This window comes from Barbus barbus, assembly GCF_936440315.1.
Source record: "Barbus barbus genome assembly, chromosome: 13".
NCBI lineage: Eukaryota > Metazoa > Chordata > Actinopteri > Cypriniformes > Cyprinidae > Barbus > Barbus barbus.
Genome location: NC_136741.1, coordinates 29,525,927 through 29,544,831, shown reverse-complemented (window position 1 = coordinate 29,544,831; position 18,905 = coordinate 29,525,927). Strand labels below are relative to the sequence as shown.

Sequence of the window (18,905 nt, the reverse complement as noted above, 5' to 3'; positions counted from 1 at the left end):
AATTGTAAGTCGCTTTGGATAAAAGCGTCAGCTAAATGAATAAATGTAATCTTGGTTTCTCCAGAGAAATGTCATCTCGTCTGAATCAGAAGAGAAATATGCAGATTAAAAAGGCAAAATGATCCTAAACATGTGGGAGGACAACAGGGGATGGACTTGTTTTTCACCAAAGGAGGCGTTATTGTGAACTCTTATTTGGGCCAGAAACAATTGTTTAGAATATCTTGATGGATTTTTTTTTTCTTACAAAATGGAGCTTTTCACTTCACAAGATGTTAATAGGTGGACTGGAGTGGTGTGGATTGTGATATTTTTATCAGCTGTTTAGTCTCTCGTTCTGACGGCACCCATTCACTGCAGAGGATCCATTGGTGAACAAGCGATGGGATTATGCTAAATTTCTCCAAATCCATTCTCAACTTGGATGACCTGAAATTGAATGATTTTTCACCATTTTTGGATGAACTATTTCTTAAAAAAATAAAATAAATCAAAGAATGTTTTATATTCTTACCCACTTCCTTTTTGGTCCATCATCCTGGACATAACCTGTAAATCTTAAATGTACATATTTTGACAACATTTTCATGTTAAACTAGCATATGGAATTTTCCTCAAAAGCCATGAAGTACAAACACAATGTTACGTTAATCAGAATATTTGGCACGTTAAAGCATTACAAATTTAGCTTGTGGGACAAAATCACTGAAACCTTGAGGTGAAATACTGGTATTTATTAGTTGGCACATTTATATTACATTCTTATACTGGTTGATTTCACAATCCCAAATTGAAAAAGCTAAATATTCCAGTGAAGGGTACAGCTGGGGAACTAAAGTCTCACAGCTTTTCTTTGAGTGTTGGGAGATTTCAGTCATAGTTCCAGCATCCCATTTAAACAATTACATCATGTTCACCAGGCTGAACTCTTATTTTACCCAAGTTTACATTCAGCGTCACAAGCAGGGCAAACTTAAGGTGCTTTCTGTGAGATGTTCATCAAGGATATGGGCATTTCACATGATCTGTGATATACGGTACTTCAAACGCAGCAGTTTAGATTTCACATCCTTGTTTTGTAGGACTTTGAAACGACTGCTCAAGAGAAGATCATTCACAGCAATGATCGGCTACAGACGCAGCCACTTCCACGGACTACAGAAGTCAAAAAGTTTTTATTTGCTGCTGTGCTAAATGAGGGGTGCATTAGTATGGCCATCATCACGTATCTCACTGAAGAAAACTGACCAGATTTGCTATTACATGCTACACTAAAAGTGAAAGAGAAAGACTTGCAATCAGCTGCAAAATCGATGACATTAGTGTTGATAGATTAATCAAAGGCATGTAAACATTAATCACTTATAAATGTATGTTCATTCACGTTTTAGATCTTGGGTTCATCATTACTCGTTTTGCAGTCAGACTAACAAAAATAAATCTTGAATTAAAAATGTACTTCATAAGGATCTTGCATCATAAATGCACTTAAAACTCCCAGAGAAGCAAAACGACACGGTTCAGTCTCCAGGAAATAAATCAGCCAACCTAGTGTGTACCATATCTATATATCAATGACAAGCACTGGAATTTGATGTTTTGATCTGTACAAGAGCGAACAAAAGACACCAAAACATCTCGCTAACTCCAGTGGCTCAGGATTCACAGTACTGCGCTAAGCGCTTTACAGAGCGTGCAGTTCGGCTTCCAAGACCTATTTGACATTTCAAAAGAGATGATGTTTAAATAATGATATGGTCATTTCTAAAAAGGGTGAGAGGTTAAAACAGCCAAATACCTCATCAGCAGGACTTGAAGTCCAAGAACACAGAAGGCCAGAAAACACCTTCAGGAACTGTCAGAAGAATATTAATAACCAAATCTACTAAGAGAAGATGAAACTATTTCAGGGGTCTGCTGAACATCCATAAAACGTGCCCTCAAAAACACGTTGTGAAAACTGTCCAAGTGCAGACTAGAGCTAGTTTTATGCAAAAAAAGGTGTCATTAGAGAGTCGTTATGGTATTAACGAAATGTAAACATCTGCTAACAGCTAAAATGAACATGAAACCCATTTTACTTCCTTCAAGAGATAGTTCCATTAAAAAAAATATGAAAAGCCTGCCATTATTTACTCACCTTCATGTTGTTCCAAACCTGTACAAGTTTCTATCTGCTGTTGAACACAAATATAGAATAGTTGATGGTAGCAATTGACGTTCATAATATTTTTTTCTCCATATTATGGAAGGCAATAGCTGTCAATTGTCAAGTTAACGATATTATTTCAAATGCCGTCTTCTGTGCTCAACAGAAGAAACTCATACAGGTTTGAAACAACTTGAGAAGTAAATAACAACAGATTATTTGGGATGAACTATTCTGATACTTTTCAGTATGTTCCATAAGAAAAAAAGTGGTTTCATTTTATTCAAGTTCAACTGCTCATTATTGATGGCATTTTTCCCTCTGAAACAACATGAACTGAAATGAATCATGCTCAATAATGCATTAAACGCATTGAGAAAGTAAAAAAACGTCTATTTTGATTTCATGATGTTTGCGAAGATTTTTTAAACTGCCATGTAACAACCCATAGTTTTTTTTTTAACAGATTGCTTTGAAAATCGAAGTGAATCTTCTAGTTTAGGGAGAGGATTTCCAAGCTACTTCTTGATTTAACTGTCCGCTCTATCTACTGTGGCACTTCTTAAAGTCAACATGGTACATGCAATGCATTATACTTCTGTAAAATGTATAACGTATTGTGAAGAAGAAATGAAATGAGACTTCAATCCATCTGAAGTGATTGCATCTTGAAAAATGGGTGTTTCAATCCAGAATGGGATTACAGTTGCATGGTGCACCGACGAAATCAGGAAAATATGTTAAAAAGTAAACCGAGTCCATTTTGTTTTCATGTTGATTTTAAAAAGTGCTACAGAAAACCATTACAGCACAACGACGACCTGCCAAATCATACCACCACTCTATCACAGTCTGCTCAAAAAGAGAATTGTTTCGTTTCTTCATCACTAGCTAGTGGCATAAATGTACAAACTTCAGCGGGTTGGAAAAAAATAAAGTGTGCTTGCAGAATTGCGCTCCAGTCTAATCAGGTACTAGTATAAATTAAATCTGTTTTTGCAGGCCCATAAGTTATTTACAAGATGGCAAGACAAAAGGGTAAGTTAGGAGCATTAATTTACAGGTACAAAGTACAGGTTAAACATTCATCGCATCACACAAACTCATAAGACAAATAAATACCAGTGTTCATGCAAAACTATTAACTTCTCACAGTTCCACCATTCAGACGACTAAACGTTTCCTCTCGCAACCTGCCGAAAGAGAGCTAACGTAAAACGCGTTCACGCAGAGGAAATCGAATGTGTAAAAATACCGAAAGCCACATGCTGACGCACCATGTGTAGATTTTTACATCACAACAGTAAAAAGTAGTTTGCATTCGTTTAATCTCACACTTGGGCCTCTAAAAAGACGTGGGTTTCATGCAACAGTCCGCATGAAAGGAGGATTAAACAGGAAAAAGCAAAGTGTTACATTTACAAAACATCATTTCGAATATTCAACCAACACTTCTCGGTGCTCAAAAAGCCTTGGCAACCGTTGTTTTTGTGTCTTTTTTTAAGGAAAAAGAAAAGGAGGATAGAATATTGAAAGTAAGAGCAAGAGTGGTGGAAGCATCCAGAGTGTCTATGTTTTGCATTAGTTATCTGATATCAGAGACAGAGCTCTGATTAATGCTGTAGGTGGGCGACAGGTCTCCCTCTATCGTGGCCACCAGGGGCGTCCCGTTACTGTTCAGACAGCCTTCCTGTAGGGCAGCGAAGTAAGTGGCCTGTACTGGTTTGTGACACTGCAACACTTCTATGGCATCTTCGATTTTGAACCATTCCCTTTTTCTCCCTGTCAAAAAACATGAACCAAATGGTTTGATAATGGCTAACAGAAGACAATTGTATGTTCACCAATCACAAACATTAGATTTTTCACATTTGCTAATCCCACAATGGCTCTGACAAGAATATTCTGATATCATTTTGAATTTGGTCATATTTTGATGAGAGTTAATGTTGCCGTGTTCATCTCAATAATGGGTCACATATGCACTTTATTCAACATATACACTGTACAGAACCATTCTTTCATACTGTTTCGAAAATATGGGGTTAGTAAGCTTTTTTATTCTTACTTTTAAAAGAAATTAATACTTTTATTTAGAAAGGACACAATAAATTACTCAAGTGACAGTAGAGAAATTTATATTGTTACAAAAGATTTCTATTTCGAATAAAGGCCATTCTTTTGAACTTTCTATTGAGCAAAGAATCCTGAAAAATAAAATGCATCACGGTTTCCACAAAAATATGAAGCAGCACTTCAACATTGATAATAATCAGAAAGTAATGATGCTGAAAATTCAGCTTTGATCACAGAAATCAATTACATTTTACAACATTTTCAAATAATAAAAAAAAGGTATTTGAAATTGTAATAATATTTCACAATATTGCTGTTTTTAATGGATTTTTAGTAAATAAATAAATAATAAAAAATCCAAACTTCTGAACTGTAGTGTATTATTCTAAAGTACTAACCAATGTTTACTGAATCCTCCCAATCTTCCAGAACTTCAGTTACGATGAGAACGTAGACGTACGTTCTGTGTTTCCGATCTCGATTCTAAATATAAAACAAAACGTAATAAACAGTTGAGACAAGCAACACAACACTTTTCCATTCTTTCTCATAGTACTTACCTCAAATATTCCTACTAGTCTTCCTAAAGTGCCCTTGACACCAGCCTGTAAAACAACGAATTAACAAAACTAAATTACATTTTTATTATAATTATTACATGATCAGGTCCTTCAGTTTATTGTCATCAATGCAGAACCGATGACTGATGCGTTAAGTAGTGAGTGAGAATTTGACAACTGATATGTTTTCGAAGGTCAGGAAAAGAGTAGTGGTGAAAACAAGCAGGACAACATATCAACAGGAACATGACGGCATTCTTCAGTCTGTGACAGTCTACACCTGTCCTGAGTGATAGCGATCCATCATGACGCTGTTTAGGCCAAATGTCATGTACACAACATGGCGCTGACCTCAACTTGAGTAGATGATTGTCGTCAAACATGGTCTAAATTTAGTCCTGATTATATAGCGTTGGTCCAAAAGTCTGAGGCCACTAGTGACCATTTTTAATTTAATATGCAATACCGTAAAAATTTGTGGGGTTTGTGAGATTTAGATTTTTTTTGTTTTGTTTCTTCTGCTCATCAAGACTGCATTTATATGATCAAAAATACAGAAAAACAGTAATATTGTGAAATATTATTACAATAAAAAAAAAGTTATTTTATTCCTGTGATCAAAGCTGTATTTTCAGCATCATTACTCCAGTCTTCAGTCACATGATCCTTCAGAAATCAAAATAATATGCTGATTGCTGATTATAAAAGCATTTTCTTATCAAAAAACAATTTTGTAATACTATAATTGTCACTTTTGATCAAATTAATGCATCCTTACTAATTTAAAGGTATTTAATTTCTCTCTTTCTATATATATATATATATATATAAAAATAATGAAAAAAAAAATCATCCCAATATATAACAAATTACATTATCAGGATAACAACTTGAGAAAACTTAGGTTTGCTTTCTCTTGCTTTAATGGCCTGATGATCGTGTTCTCCAGCTTGATTTGAGATCCAAAGAGCATGTTTAACTAAAGGATATCTGACCACGAGTCAAATGATCAATAACACTTATTGGCTTACATCTAATTAGTCCCATTGAAATGCAGAAAATTCCTCAATATTTTAACATCATAACATTACATTTAGATTTGGAAATCTAAAAACTGTTCAATATGCTCTCAGACTTCAGGACAATCCCACATATGCAGTTCCTTCGAACACATATGACATTGTGTCATGGGACGTTTATAGTGTACGGCCGCTCTTGGCTACTGTCTGGCAGTGGAGGTGTGAAGAGCAGCTCTTAATCTGAGTGTAATGCCCTTTAAAACTGTAAGGCGATCGTCCCGGCAGAATGAACGACATGTTTGCCGTCTGTCAGATGGCCAGCAAAAGTAAGAGAGTATGGCGGATCTCAGCTGATGGAACATTATCAGTTCTCTTCATGAGAAACCCCATAGCAGAGAGAAAACCTAGAGTTTCCATGTTTGCACAATGGATCGAGTCAAAAATATATGGCAAAACATCAATTATTGTGAGTAGTGAGAGGTGATCAGCTGATTAATCAGGTGATATTTGGCCATATTAAAATGATCGGGTCTATCAGTTGTGTTTTAGAGCCAAAATTGACTGATACTGAATCTATTTTAAGAATGAGTGTGCATTGATAAATGATAAACTCATGATAAATTAATGATATCTACTACAAATGGCGTGAGAAGCTTTTTGTAATGGACAGCTGATTATGATAAATAATAAAAATGATCATCTATTATTTCATGCATAATCCTAGAGATGAAAGTCAAACCTCTTCACAGACTTCTCGGGCAGCAGCGATGCTGGGCTCTTCCTCGGGCTCCATTCCTCCTCCAGGTACGATCCATTTGTCTGGATATCTGCTGCTGCTCACCAATAACACCTGTGAGGAAACATTTGACAAGTTTTGAGTCTGTCGGGCTGGATGAGAGTCAATGACAGGACAATATATCGGCCTGGCCAATTAATAATGGGCCACTGAGAAATAATCACCGCTCATGATTCATGAACAACAGCAATAGTTCCTCTTGTGTTAGTGTTCAAAATCTCCCGGCACTATTGTTTTTAACTCATTTTGAGTCACTGTTTGGTACAATAGCTATAAATTCAGCATTTGTAGTGAAACTCTGGGGCCTCATTTGTAAAGATTTGTGTAAAACAAATCCAAAATAAATATAAAGTATTTTTATGAATGATTTATAAAGCATGTTTCTAAATATATGCATCTTTATAAATCTTTAATATGTATTTATTGTCAATAAAATCGATTTTATTGAGTTTGTGGAAGTAATACTAGCATGTAAATACTAATATGTAATGCATTAATCACCATTAAAATGATGAAAAAAACCTATAACCAATTAACATACAAATAAAACGACACTAATAAATAAAAATAGCTATAAACGTTACAGCTCCATCCAATACTAAAAATGGCAAACACTAGTTTCTCAAAATATATCCATTACCTCACTTTATTTAGACATTGAAGAGGTAATAAAACATCATAAACAATAAAAAAGTAAATAAAAGCTTTTTTTAGAAACTCATTAATGAATAAATTTCATTTAAGTAATTATGACAAAGCAAAGCTCATTTTGCTTATATAGTATTATAATAATGCCTTTATAAATCCTGTGATGAGCTCCTTAGAATTTATGGAGCTAAACGAGGCCCTTAATTATGCTTAATTATGATGTAATCAAATGACAAACCTGTACCATAGTATATTTGAAAGTAGGCCTATTAACTGGTACTGCCACATTACATTTTTGTAATGTACAATATGGTTTTCCATATTCATGAAAGATGAATTTCAGTAGTATATGAATACCATCATGGTACCTCCACACTACATTTTGTAGTGCTGGTCATCCAAATATCTCCATGGTAACGTTACTTCTTGTTAGTGATGCTCTAATAAAGTAGCGGGGTATTTTGGACACAATGGCGGTCTCATGGAAATAACATGCAACGTTAAACGCCATATACAGTACTTTATTGCAATAAAGTCTTTAAAATCTCTCATTTGAGACTTAGCACATAGGCTAACCGAGGCTTGCATATTATTGCTGTTTTGTTGGCTTTGATTGCCATCATTTGGATAAAAGCGTCTGCTAAATGACTAAATGTAGCACATGATCTCACATCAGATGGATTTCAATAAATCAATCAAGCTGATTATTGATTATCGCTCGTCGCGCTAGGCTAACTCCGCTAATCAGCTAGGCTAACGCGCTGCCAAAGGGCTTGAGATCCGCCAGCTGACGCGCCGAGAGACGCATCGCATCGCATCGCATGTTCTCCAGCGGCGCGACTCACCTCCTGCTCGGTGTCGCTCCTGAAGCACAGGCAGGCGGCCCGCTTCTTGAACCCGTCTCCATCATAGGTGCGCGTTTGGTTCGACTTGAGCTTCATCATCTCGGGCTGCGCGTCGCGACTGAGATCGGAACCTGAACCTGCCGCGCGGCAAGAGAGGCAAAGTCCGTCCGCGAATAGAAACCCCGCGTCAATCACTGGAAATAAACTCTTCTGCGCTTCATTTCTCCACAGCCGAGTGTATCTCGGAGACAGTCGCCATTATCAAAACCGCTACGGGATGTGCGCAACCGGCACCGCGCAGACTGATAAACAACACGGCGTTGGCTTTAGAGAATAGGGCCTGCGGCGGATATCCGATTCTGCGTAACAGTCCGTTCAGTGTGTACGCGTTAATATATTATTGTAATTAATAAAAATAGTTTTATTAACTTTTATGAATTAATTGTTGGTACATTAATTATTAGGCCTATTATTAAACTGATCTAATCAGTAGTTATTGAATAAAATTATTTTACAGAATATACATTATTTTTTAATTAATATTATATGACTTTTATTAAGTTATTATTGTGACCCTAAACAGTTAAATTAACAATTGTTATAATATTATGAATCACATCAATATTTAATTAATATACAGTACTGTATTTAGTCTTGTAAATACTAATATGTAACGATTAAAATACAAATAAAGCATCAATGTGACAAATAGCTATTTACAGATCCATCAAATACTGAAAATAAAATAAAAGAGATTCCTTTCAAAATATATCTATTAACTCATTAACTCAATTGAAGTGGAAAGCCTACTTTTTAAAAAAGTAAACATAAATCTCTCTCTGAATTAAATTAAATTCTGTCAAAATACATCTAGTTTTCCATTGCAGGTCTAACATATTTCTTTAAATTATTATGATATATTAAATATAACAGTAATCATTAGTCTTGTGTAATATGAAAATGCACAAACAATTTGAAAAAGTATTTTTTTATTAAGATCAACGCACTATACATACAAATAAAGTCTATAAATCTAATACACATTTTATAATTCTAACATTGTATTATTAAAATGTCGCACGCCATATGTCTCTGTAGGCTATTTACTGCTACACGGACAATCACTGCAGAATACAGGGTATTTCTACTACTGAAGGGATTGGTGTTGTCTTGGGCTTTTGCTGTCTGGTCATGACACCGTAATACCTGAGGTGCTCAAATGCATCAAATGCAGTCCAAAAGTGGATTAATATAGGCTATAATTTGCATTGCACTTTTGCTCAATATATGTATTTCAAGGGAGTGTATAATTTAATTTTTTAGGGACCCTGAAAAGAATAAATCTGAATCCTTGAGAAGCATAGCTTATTGTCACTGTTGTGATCTGTCATGAACACAGCTAGATGATTAAAATAAATATTCCAAAAGCACTTGGGTGTGGAGAACCTTGAGCTGATGCCTGTAATGCAAACAGTCCTTTGAGGAAATGCTGTAAGGAGGTGGTTTGTGAATGTTATGTATTATTTGTAATATGAATACATTTCAATGTTCGGTTTTTAAGGATTTTTGTAATTTATTTTTGGTACCTTGAGTCACCACTCGATGGCGTCCTGAAGCAAAACCACCTGAGAACCACTTCAATAAGCCAAGCATATTAGGGAATTAATTAAATTGATGTGTAATTTCTTTCTTCACCATTACATTTTTTTCTTTTTTTTTTTGCTTAAATCTCTTTTTAACTGTGTAAGAAACACAAAGTGCTGTGCCAAATTCATTCCCCATTAGGAATTAGTACAATAAATGTCATCATGTAGTTCCAAAACATCAATTGTTTTAGCTGGAATGTCTTCTAAGCCAAATACGTCTGTTTTCTGCGAATCAGTTTCAAAGTGCAATTTGTACCCGCAAGGTCGGTGTCAGTGATGGCTTCAAAATTTAACAATGCTTCCATAAACTTCAATAGTGACAAACAAACACAGAATTATACATCCAAATACAAACCTTTGCTATTATCCTCAATGCTGATTCCTGGGGATTCTAGTGGAAAACATCACACAAGTTGCTGTTAAAGGAATAGTTCATGCAAAAAGGAATATTTGCTGAAAATATACTCATGCTCAGGCCATCCAAGATGCAGATGAGTTTGATTCTTGTTTTTCAGAATAGATTTGAAGAAATTTAGCATTATGTAATTTGCTCAACGATGGATCCTCTGCAGTGAATGGGTGCCGTCAGAATGAGGGTCCCCATACTGTCCTCTCACACCAAAATCCACCCACATGTTTGTTTAGAATTGTTCTGGGATGTTGTTGTAAGTGGTGTATTTCTCTCCTGATTCAGACGAGAAGACCTTTTTCACTGGAGGAAGTAATTATGAATTACCGACTCATATTTTAAGTATATATGGATAAATATGGATTTGTTTCTTACAAACACGCAACTTAATTGATGGACTGGAGTGGTGTGGATTACTTGTTTACTGTTTGGACTCTCATTCTGACGGCACCCATTCACTGCAGAGGATCCATTGGTGAGCAAGTGATGTAATGCTACATTTGTTCTGATGGATAAACATGTTTTGGCCTAAGGGTGAGTACATTTTCAGCCAATTTTAATTTTTGGGTGAACTATTCATTCAAGCTAAATCTACGTGCTCCCTCAAACCTGGCCTGGGTAACTTATACTTTTGATTACAAAATATAAGAACCTGCCTTGAAACAAATTTTCACTGAAGGTTGCACAGTAATATACACTAACAAAAAGCTAGGTAAACTGTTAATTGGTAAACTGTAAACAGCTACATTCATAATGAATGCATTCTATAAGAACTATTAAGCCCATGATGTTACACATTAAATTATAGCTTGATCTCTAAATCTAGTCTACAACATGGACAAATCTAGTCTAATAACTACAAACAAAGTATAAGTAGAAAAGCACCTCAATCCAATAGATATATAGTAAAAGTAACTGGAAACACGTGGCATTTGTATGAAGTGTGATTCTGGTTTCTACAGTATATTTGATCTAATGACATAAAACTCATGTATTTTGCAGAATATTACATCCATTACTGTCCTTTTGTGGCTGTAGAAAGACGTGAATGACATGTTATTCACAGGTTGGAAAGCAGACGGTTGGTTGGTTTGTTTGGTTGAGTATGAGGTAGTGCTCCAGTTAGATTGTTACTGCTCCTCCTCGTCATCTTCCTCAGATGAGTCCTGAGGTTTTTCCTTTTCCTGTGTGAAACAGAATCAGACATTTGGGGATGAAATGCATGGTAGCAAAGCTTCTCTCTTGCATGCTATATTTGACATTTACAATGCCATTTTAAACAGGTTTAGCAAGATACTTTGACCTTTAAATTTGCACGTTAATTCTGTGCAACTTGAAAAGAAATATAAAATTTAAAGAGACAGTTTACCAAAAAATGCACTGCCAGACAGATTTTTGAAGCACTGTGATGCTTAAAATCAGCTTTGCATCACAGGAATAAATTACATTTTAATTCATATGTTCTTACCACAGGTGACGTTTCGAGCCTAAAAGCTCTTCATCAGACAACATAACATAAATATTTTCTACTTTTGGAGCTGTGGTGTGCAAACTTTGCTTTTCCTGCTTGAAATTGTTTTTGTGGTTGAGCACCCACGTTGAACTTTTGGCCTGTTGGATGTGCGCACTTTGCAAGTTTAATACATATTAAAATAGAAATCTGTTATTTTGAATAATAATATTTCACGTTACTGTTTTTACTGTATTTGAAATCAAATAAATGCAGCCTTGGCGAGCAGAAGCGACTTCTTTCAAAAACACTTTAATTATTTCAAACTTTTGACCAGTAGTGTACAATTACCGAACATTTACTCTCATGTCATTATGATTTTTTGTGTTCCATGAACGTTATGCACAGAACTTGATGCTGCAAAAATGCATGTTAAATATATTCAACAGGGCTCTGTGCTTTTAATGCATTCACATCTGTATACTTGCATAAAGTATAGATTTTTATATAATATAATGTGTCCAGATTTGTGTTCCACAAAAGAAAGTAAATAATGATTTTTTTGCACAAACTATTATTTTAATATGTACCTCTTTCTTCGGTTTTCCCTTAGATTTGCTGCCAGAAGCCGATGATTTCTATTGAACAGAAAATTAAATTAACAAACAATTATTCAAGTGTCAATAAATCTGTGACTTAGTTGTATGCAATAAGCCCTCCCAGGCTAAACCATTGGATAAAACCAAGAGTGCTTCTATTTTTTCTAATCCTTTTCACAGGCCAATGTGGCATTGCATGGCAAGTGCACAGTAGAGGGAGCCTGTTTCTGCACATGACAGCAGATGGAGGGGGCAATGAGTTCTTTGAGGACTCTTGAAGCAGGAGCTGACAGTGCATTGCTCAGGGCTAAGTGGCTAACAGCGGGTCACCTGCATTTGGTCGCTGGATAAGCTGTCAACAAAAAAACGGCATAACACTATTCATAATTAATAATGCATATGTCTCTGTGTGTTTGCAAACCAGAGACAGCTGTGTTGTACTACTTGGCAATAGTGAGAAACATAGTGTCTATATTTACACGGCTATGCCATAATCACACAAAGAGACTAATTATTCATAGTGTGAGTTAATTAAGAAGAATAAGGCTTACTCTCTCGGACGGGCCTTTGTTTTTGCTGCCTTTTGGCCGTCCTCTTTGTCTTTTCGCAGTTGGTGATCCAATCGATTCCTGCAAGAAAACATGTTTATTAAGAAGCTGCCTTAATACAACACTGTAATGTTACTAAAACTGGGGATGCATCAACTATATTGTTATTGCATCATTGAAAAAATTAAATCCCCATGCATTATTATTATATTCTTTTCACTCAGAAAGTAAACTGGTTTAATATTGATCACTAATAACTGATAACTAATATTGATCACTAACGCAGTATTATATTATACCTTTGGATGTTTCCTTGGTCTTCCTCGTCCCCTTTTCTCAACTCCATCCTTGTCTTTAAGGGAAACTGCTTGTTTCTCTGAATCACTCATGTTTCTTGGCTGTTTAAATGGAAATTCAATTTATTAAACAGCCGCTTTTATATCCAAAGAGATGCTATTTGAATTGACAGCATAACTGATTATATATTAATGTGACTTAAATAGAGGTTTACATTGAATGCATTAGCTGATTATGAACTGATTATTCAAACACCCACCATGACAACTTAAATCAAGTATAAAAAGATCTAGATGCAATGACTCATTAAGTTTAAAGGAAGCATATATTGTGTTCATTTTCACGCATACAGCATTGAAATCAATGCCCAGTCAGTCTCAGAAAGTTTAATAATTGCATTCATGTCTGTAATCCTTCTGGGTACTTTGGAAAATAACTGGTGTTGATGCACAGGCGATGCGCTCAGTAGGTTATGCAACGATAAATCTGTATGGAAGCCATATAGCGCGCGCTGCACTTACAGACGGACGTGCAAATGAGCATTACAGTCCTCTTGCAACTATTTAAAACAGAACCAAACATGCACTTACAGGAAAATAATGGTTTGATGTTCGCTTCTGTTCGGTGGCCCCACCTCCTGCACGATGTCTGCTGATTAAATAAGAGCGCAACCGACAGTCTACCAATAAACCACGGTCTAATTCCGAGGGAAACAGACGTCTGCGTGTGGAAAAGAGCGAAATTAACTCTGTCGCTTCCGATCGTATCGAGGGAGACGCGGAATAGATGCGATTAAAGCCAGTTCAGGAATAGCCGTCTGTCACTGGAATAAAAGGCCAATGGAAAAGCGGGATGAGCCGCAGGTTGATGGGAAGAGAGGCGGATCTCACGGGCCATATGCTGCATATAATGTCTGGCGCCAAGTACAAAATCAGCTTCAAGAAAAATAACAGAAAAAAAGAGAAAATAAATAAATAAATCTTCATGCTTCTTTAAACAATATTATAAAAAATAAATATATACAAACAGCTGCACAATAAATAAATACCTAAATAATAAAATAAACTAGATAGATAGATAGATAGATAGATAGATAGATAGATAGATAGATAGATAGATAGATAGATAGATAGATAGATAGATAGATAGATAGATAGAACGTCTTACACGAAAATAAAATAAATTAATTTTACTTTGTAAATAAATAAAAACTAAAAAGCCTAAATTACACAAAATAAATAAGGCGTCATGCTTTTAATATAATATAGTATAATATAATATAATATAGTATAATATAACATAGTATAATATAGTATAATATAATATAATATAGTATAATATAATATAATATAGTGTAATATAATATAATATAATATAGTATAATATAATATAGTATAATGTAATATAATATAATATAATATAGTATAATATAATATAATATAATATAGTATAATACAATATAATATAAGACTAATTATATTGCCATATTATTACATTTTACAAAAATAATAAATAACACGTGACTGGGCCAAGGGGGCTGTTTGTCGGTTCGGTTCCGTGACACATGGCGCGTAAATGTGACGTTGTCAGACCACGTCATCGTGCTTGAAGATAGCACATAGCAGACCAGAAGAATCAAAACAATGAGATGTTCATGATCTATGTATGCGTTTCACATTATCTTTTATTTTAATGTATTCTGGAATGAAACCGAATCGAACCGATGAACTGAAACGCGTGGTATAGTGTTTTATTGTGTGATGAATGGCTTGTGTTGCTAACAATTCTAGAACATACAGCCTTATTAGTGCAAGTCAATGACATTTTGAGAGCAAATATGTGCATTCGTACCGCAAATATACTGGATTTCGACGACTATTGGTTAGTTGTTAGAATTTGGTTGGTTAAAGGGACTCTTTAAGCATAATCAGCTAGCCTGCTAACTTCTGTGTGCTTAGAGACTGATGAGAATGCTGAAGTATCAACAGAGGATGAAAAACTATTTGCTATTTTTAACATGCTTTACTAAAATAGTAACATATTTAGTAAAAATACGTGTATGATTGTGATTTATTTATTTTTGCCCTAAAAAAGATAACTACATAGGTCAGGTGGTATGTTGCATGTCCTATAACAGTTAGCATCCACAAAGGCAGTTTTTAATCACATCTGGTGCTTGGTGAGTGTTCATTTTGGACCTTGCCTCCAGGTATTACCGACTATAAAAAGACCTAACCACAGGTTCTTGCTCAGAGTTCAGCCGCAGCAGTGCTTTGAAGCCACACCACAAGCCACACATGCCCAGATGCATTGCCATATGTTGCCTTTATGGCAGAAGTCTGTAACATGCTCTGTTTTCCAGGACTGAACTGACGTGATCTGCTGGCCACTCCACCTCCTCTACAGTAATGCATTGACAATAAAAATGGGAGGCAGCGGATCCAAAACCAAAGGAGTCTGGCCTTTCAGCAGCTCAGGAGCTGGAGGAGAAGCTCCCGGTGAGATCGACGAACAGTGTTTAGCACGTCTACGAGGCTCCAAGAACACAACACCATTCGTCTTTACAAGGAGAAGGTAAATGTTCAGGTCAAAAAACCTTTAAAAAAATCACTTTTATAAGGTTTGGACACAGTTGTGTGGCCGCAGTGTGTGAAAACAACCAGCCTATAATGGTAAAAAAATACACCCACTCATTTTTTTATCATCTAAAAAAAATCATAAGCAGTTTCAGATTCTCCGTCTGTTCACGTCACCGAGGGGAAAAAGTCTGGCTTATTTGTGACACTGTCCTATAAGCATAGACACAGCCCTGAGTCCCCTTTAAGATCTGCGAGCTATTAAGTTTAGCCTGGTCAGTTCTTGGTGGTTTGGGCCATGTGAAGTCATTCTCATGTCAAAAACATGTAATTTTTCACCTCAAAACCAAGAAAAAGAAATAAGATATATTTTGTTTATAGAATGACACATTCTTTGCTTAATTCATAATAATGTAACTTAATAAATCTTAACTCTCATCATTCAACACCATTGAGAAAAATGGTATTTACAAAAACAACAGAGCGTTTCTCAGAGTTTGTGAGAAAGTGTGCTCAAATTTAATAATGCCAGATTCATACATGCATGCATAAATATTCATTTAATTTAAGAAATATTATATTTAATTAAATTAATACGGACTTCACATTTTGTGTACATTTTAAATTCTTAATAAGTTAATGTTTTTTAGAGACCTGTATGTGTTTTGTGTTTGTTGTTGCAGTTCCTTGTATTTTGATGAAGATGGAGATCTGGCTCATGAATTTTACGAGGAGACTGTGGTGACCAAGAACGGCAGAAAGAAAGCTAAACTGAAGAGAATTCAGAAAAACCTTATACCTCAGGTGAGAGATACATGGAAATATTGACAGGATCAACTCAGGAAACCATGTAAACACAATGATTATAATTTATGATGATTAAGACATTAGATTTGATAGGAAACCCATGATTTGCTACTTGATTTTGCTAGTCAGTAGCACATGAAATGTATTTTTTATTATGAAATATTTTGGGTCAGCTTTTCAGTAATAATAAAAAAACACCAAATAAAATAAAATGTGTATCTGCTAAAAAACACTGACTACAAGCCTACTTTTTATTGTATTATTTATTAATACTGTAAAGCTGCTTTGACACAAATTGCATTGTAAAAAGCACTATATAAATAATGCTGACTTGACATTTATTTATTTATTCTTCTATTCATTCATTCATTGTCTCTCATCTAAACATTTCATTTATTTGATAGGCTATTTGTTATTGGATCTCAATACATCTTTTTGTTTGTTTCGTCTTGGTGTCTTATGTTAACATTTCACTTACCTTAAATCACATAATTTAGTTTTAGAGCACTGTTTTTTTATATAATTTGTTTTTTTCACAGTATTTTTATATTTCACGTCTACAGGGAATCGTTAAGTTGGATCACCCACGAATCCACGTCGACTTTCCTGTCATCCTGTATGAAATATAAGCACACGGACTCTGTGGGAAGTGTCATGAGTCTAGGAGCGTCACAATCAGACTTTCTTTCACCTTCTGTGTTCTTCTGAGAGGACTCTGTTACGACAGCGAGGGTGTTCTGCCCTTCACGTGGCTTTGACCAAAAACATGAATCATATTTTCTGATTTGTATTTTGGTAAGGAATGCATGTGCGATGAGATGAGAGCGTGTAAGCATGGAGCCTAAAGCAGTGCAGGGATTGTACAGAAATCACTCGTGTTTGTTGATGTCGACCAATTGCAGTGTGTGTTTATCGTCGTATTGTATATTATAATATTCTGTTGTATCAAAGTCTGACTCTGTTGGGTTGCATCCCACATCTGCACTTTTTTTCTCATTTATTGTACACTAAATTATGAGTTGATATACTTGAATAAAACAGTTTAGCAGATAACACAGCAGTAATTATGTAACTCAACATAAATGTTTATAATAAAATAAAAAGACAGTCCTTTTTACATCCATAATGTTAAGGAGAAACTAAATATTTAGTGAGAAAAGGACAAATTGGAGACTGAGAAATGTATCGGCACCATATCAGTTATTAGTCGATATTAGGATATTTTAATGCATCTGTATCAGCTGATATTGGATATTTAATTGTCGACATTTAACACTGTTAAATATAATCTTTAGCAAATTTCAAAATAAATATCTATTTTTTCAAACAGTACATAGTGTTGTGACCAGTAATGTTTTAGTATCACTGATAAACTATTGCAGTTTTTGATTATATATTTATTTAATTAGATTTTATTTTTATATTTTCTGTTTTCATTTTAACCGTAGTTATAGTTTTAGTGCTTTTGTTGTGTTTTTTGTCATTTGTATTACTTTGTTTAATGTATGTATAGGAAACTAACTTACACTAAACTAAATGAGAAATGTTAAGCTGAAATAAAATGAGTTTTTTAACATCTTGTTTTATTTTATTTTCAGGTAACGAAGATGTGGTTTAGTTGCAACCTCGAAATTCACACGTTTTTAGTATTTTGTTTTTAATTTATTTTAAATAAATGATGATTATTTATTAAAATTATAGACATTAATAATAATTTATAGTCATTATTAATTCATTCAATAGTATGGAATTTTCATCGATGCTATTAATCAGTTTTTGTCCCTGAGATTAAAGTAGTTATGATGTCAGAATCTCACTATTGGTGCAACACAATGTAGTTGTAATGCAATAGAAAAAGATTTTACATAATAAATTATAGTAATTTTTTTATATATAATTTATTTTGGACTCTTTCTCTCTGGGTTGTGAATTGAAAACGCTGTCCCTCTCTTATATTTAGTTTATTTTGACTGTGGGTTCTGTATTTCGTCTGGTAGATGGTGAAATGTCAGAGGTTAAGCTGTTTTCAATGTTTCCTCGCTTCTTTGAAGTTCACCGACGGGAGGCTTTCACTCCCGTACAGTGGCTTGATCTCCACTGATGCTTTATCAGAGCCGGCCAGGCCCTCAAAGGGAGGTTTCATTAGAAACAGATGCCTGTCTCGATGAAAATGACTTCACTGGGGACTTCCATGTGAATGAAATACAGGAAGCTCTGACAGAATGCAATGTCTGCGCACAATCACTGACACTGATAAGAGAGAATAAACGCTTGGAGGGTTTATGAGAGAATGTGTGATGAGACATGGGAAGGTTACAGCGGCTTCTGCGTGAGTGAAAGTACTGTTAAAGGAACAGATCACCCAAAATTATAATTATTTAATCGTCAACTCACCCTATAATGCTTCAAAAGTATGTGACAGGGCTGTAAGTAACCACCATAGACAATTAAGGGGACAAATCCCACTCCCCAATAATTAA

The 18,905-nt window shown here is 34.9% G+C and overlaps 3 protein-coding genes across 4 annotated transcripts; 1 reads left to right on the top strand and 2 right to left on the bottom strand.

Annotated features, from left to right (window-relative positions):
- Nucleotides 1-719: 719 nt before the first annotated feature.
- Nucleotides 720-8,398, bottom strand: LOC306879266 (diphosphoinositol polyphosphate phosphohydrolase 1-like). Its single transcript, XM_079432069.1, has 5 exons — nucleotides 8,094-8,398; nucleotides 6,544-6,654; nucleotides 4,786-4,830; nucleotides 4,624-4,708; nucleotides 720-3,931 (listed from the first exon to the last, which is right to left on the bottom strand). Exons 1-5 carry the CDS (start codon nucleotides 8,190-8,192, stop codon nucleotides 3,735-3,737), a joined length of 537 nt encoding a protein of 178 aa, XP_079288195.1. The 5' UTR covers nucleotides 8,193-8,398; the 3' UTR covers nucleotides 720-3,734.
- Nucleotides 8,399-9,068: 670 nt separating this feature from the next.
- On the bottom strand, nucleotides 9,069-13,911 carry LOC306879328 (high mobility group protein HMG-I/HMG-Y-like). The gene is made up of 5 exons (XM_079432170.1): nucleotides 13,633-13,911; nucleotides 13,045-13,143; nucleotides 12,749-12,826; nucleotides 12,189-12,236; nucleotides 9,069-11,332 (listed from the first exon to the last, which is right to left on the bottom strand). Exons 2-5 carry the CDS (start codon nucleotides 13,132-13,134, stop codon nucleotides 11,279-11,281), a joined length of 270 nt encoding a protein of 89 aa, XP_079288296.1. The 5' UTR covers nucleotides 13,135-13,143; nucleotides 13,633-13,911; the 3' UTR covers nucleotides 9,069-11,278.
- A 691-nt stretch (nucleotides 13,912-14,602) lies between these two features.
- Nucleotides 14,603-17,997, top strand: LOC306878892 (tumor suppressor candidate 2-like). 2 transcript variants are annotated; one of them, XM_079431481.1, is made up of 4 exons: nucleotides 14,603-14,705; nucleotides 15,405-15,616; nucleotides 16,302-16,422; nucleotides 16,989-17,997. In XM_079431481.1, the coding sequence occupies exons 2-4, from the start codon at nucleotides 15,468-15,470 to the stop codon at nucleotides 17,052-17,054; spliced, it is 336 nt and encodes a 111-aa protein (XP_079287607.1). In that variant the 5' UTR covers nucleotides 14,603-14,705; nucleotides 15,405-15,467; the 3' UTR covers nucleotides 17,055-17,997. The 2 variants fall into 2 exon arrangements, with proteins under 2 accessions (XP_079287607.1, XP_079287608.1); XM_079431482.1 differs by having other exon boundaries at nucleotides 14,631-14,923.
- Nucleotides 17,998-18,905: the final 908 nt, after the last annotated feature.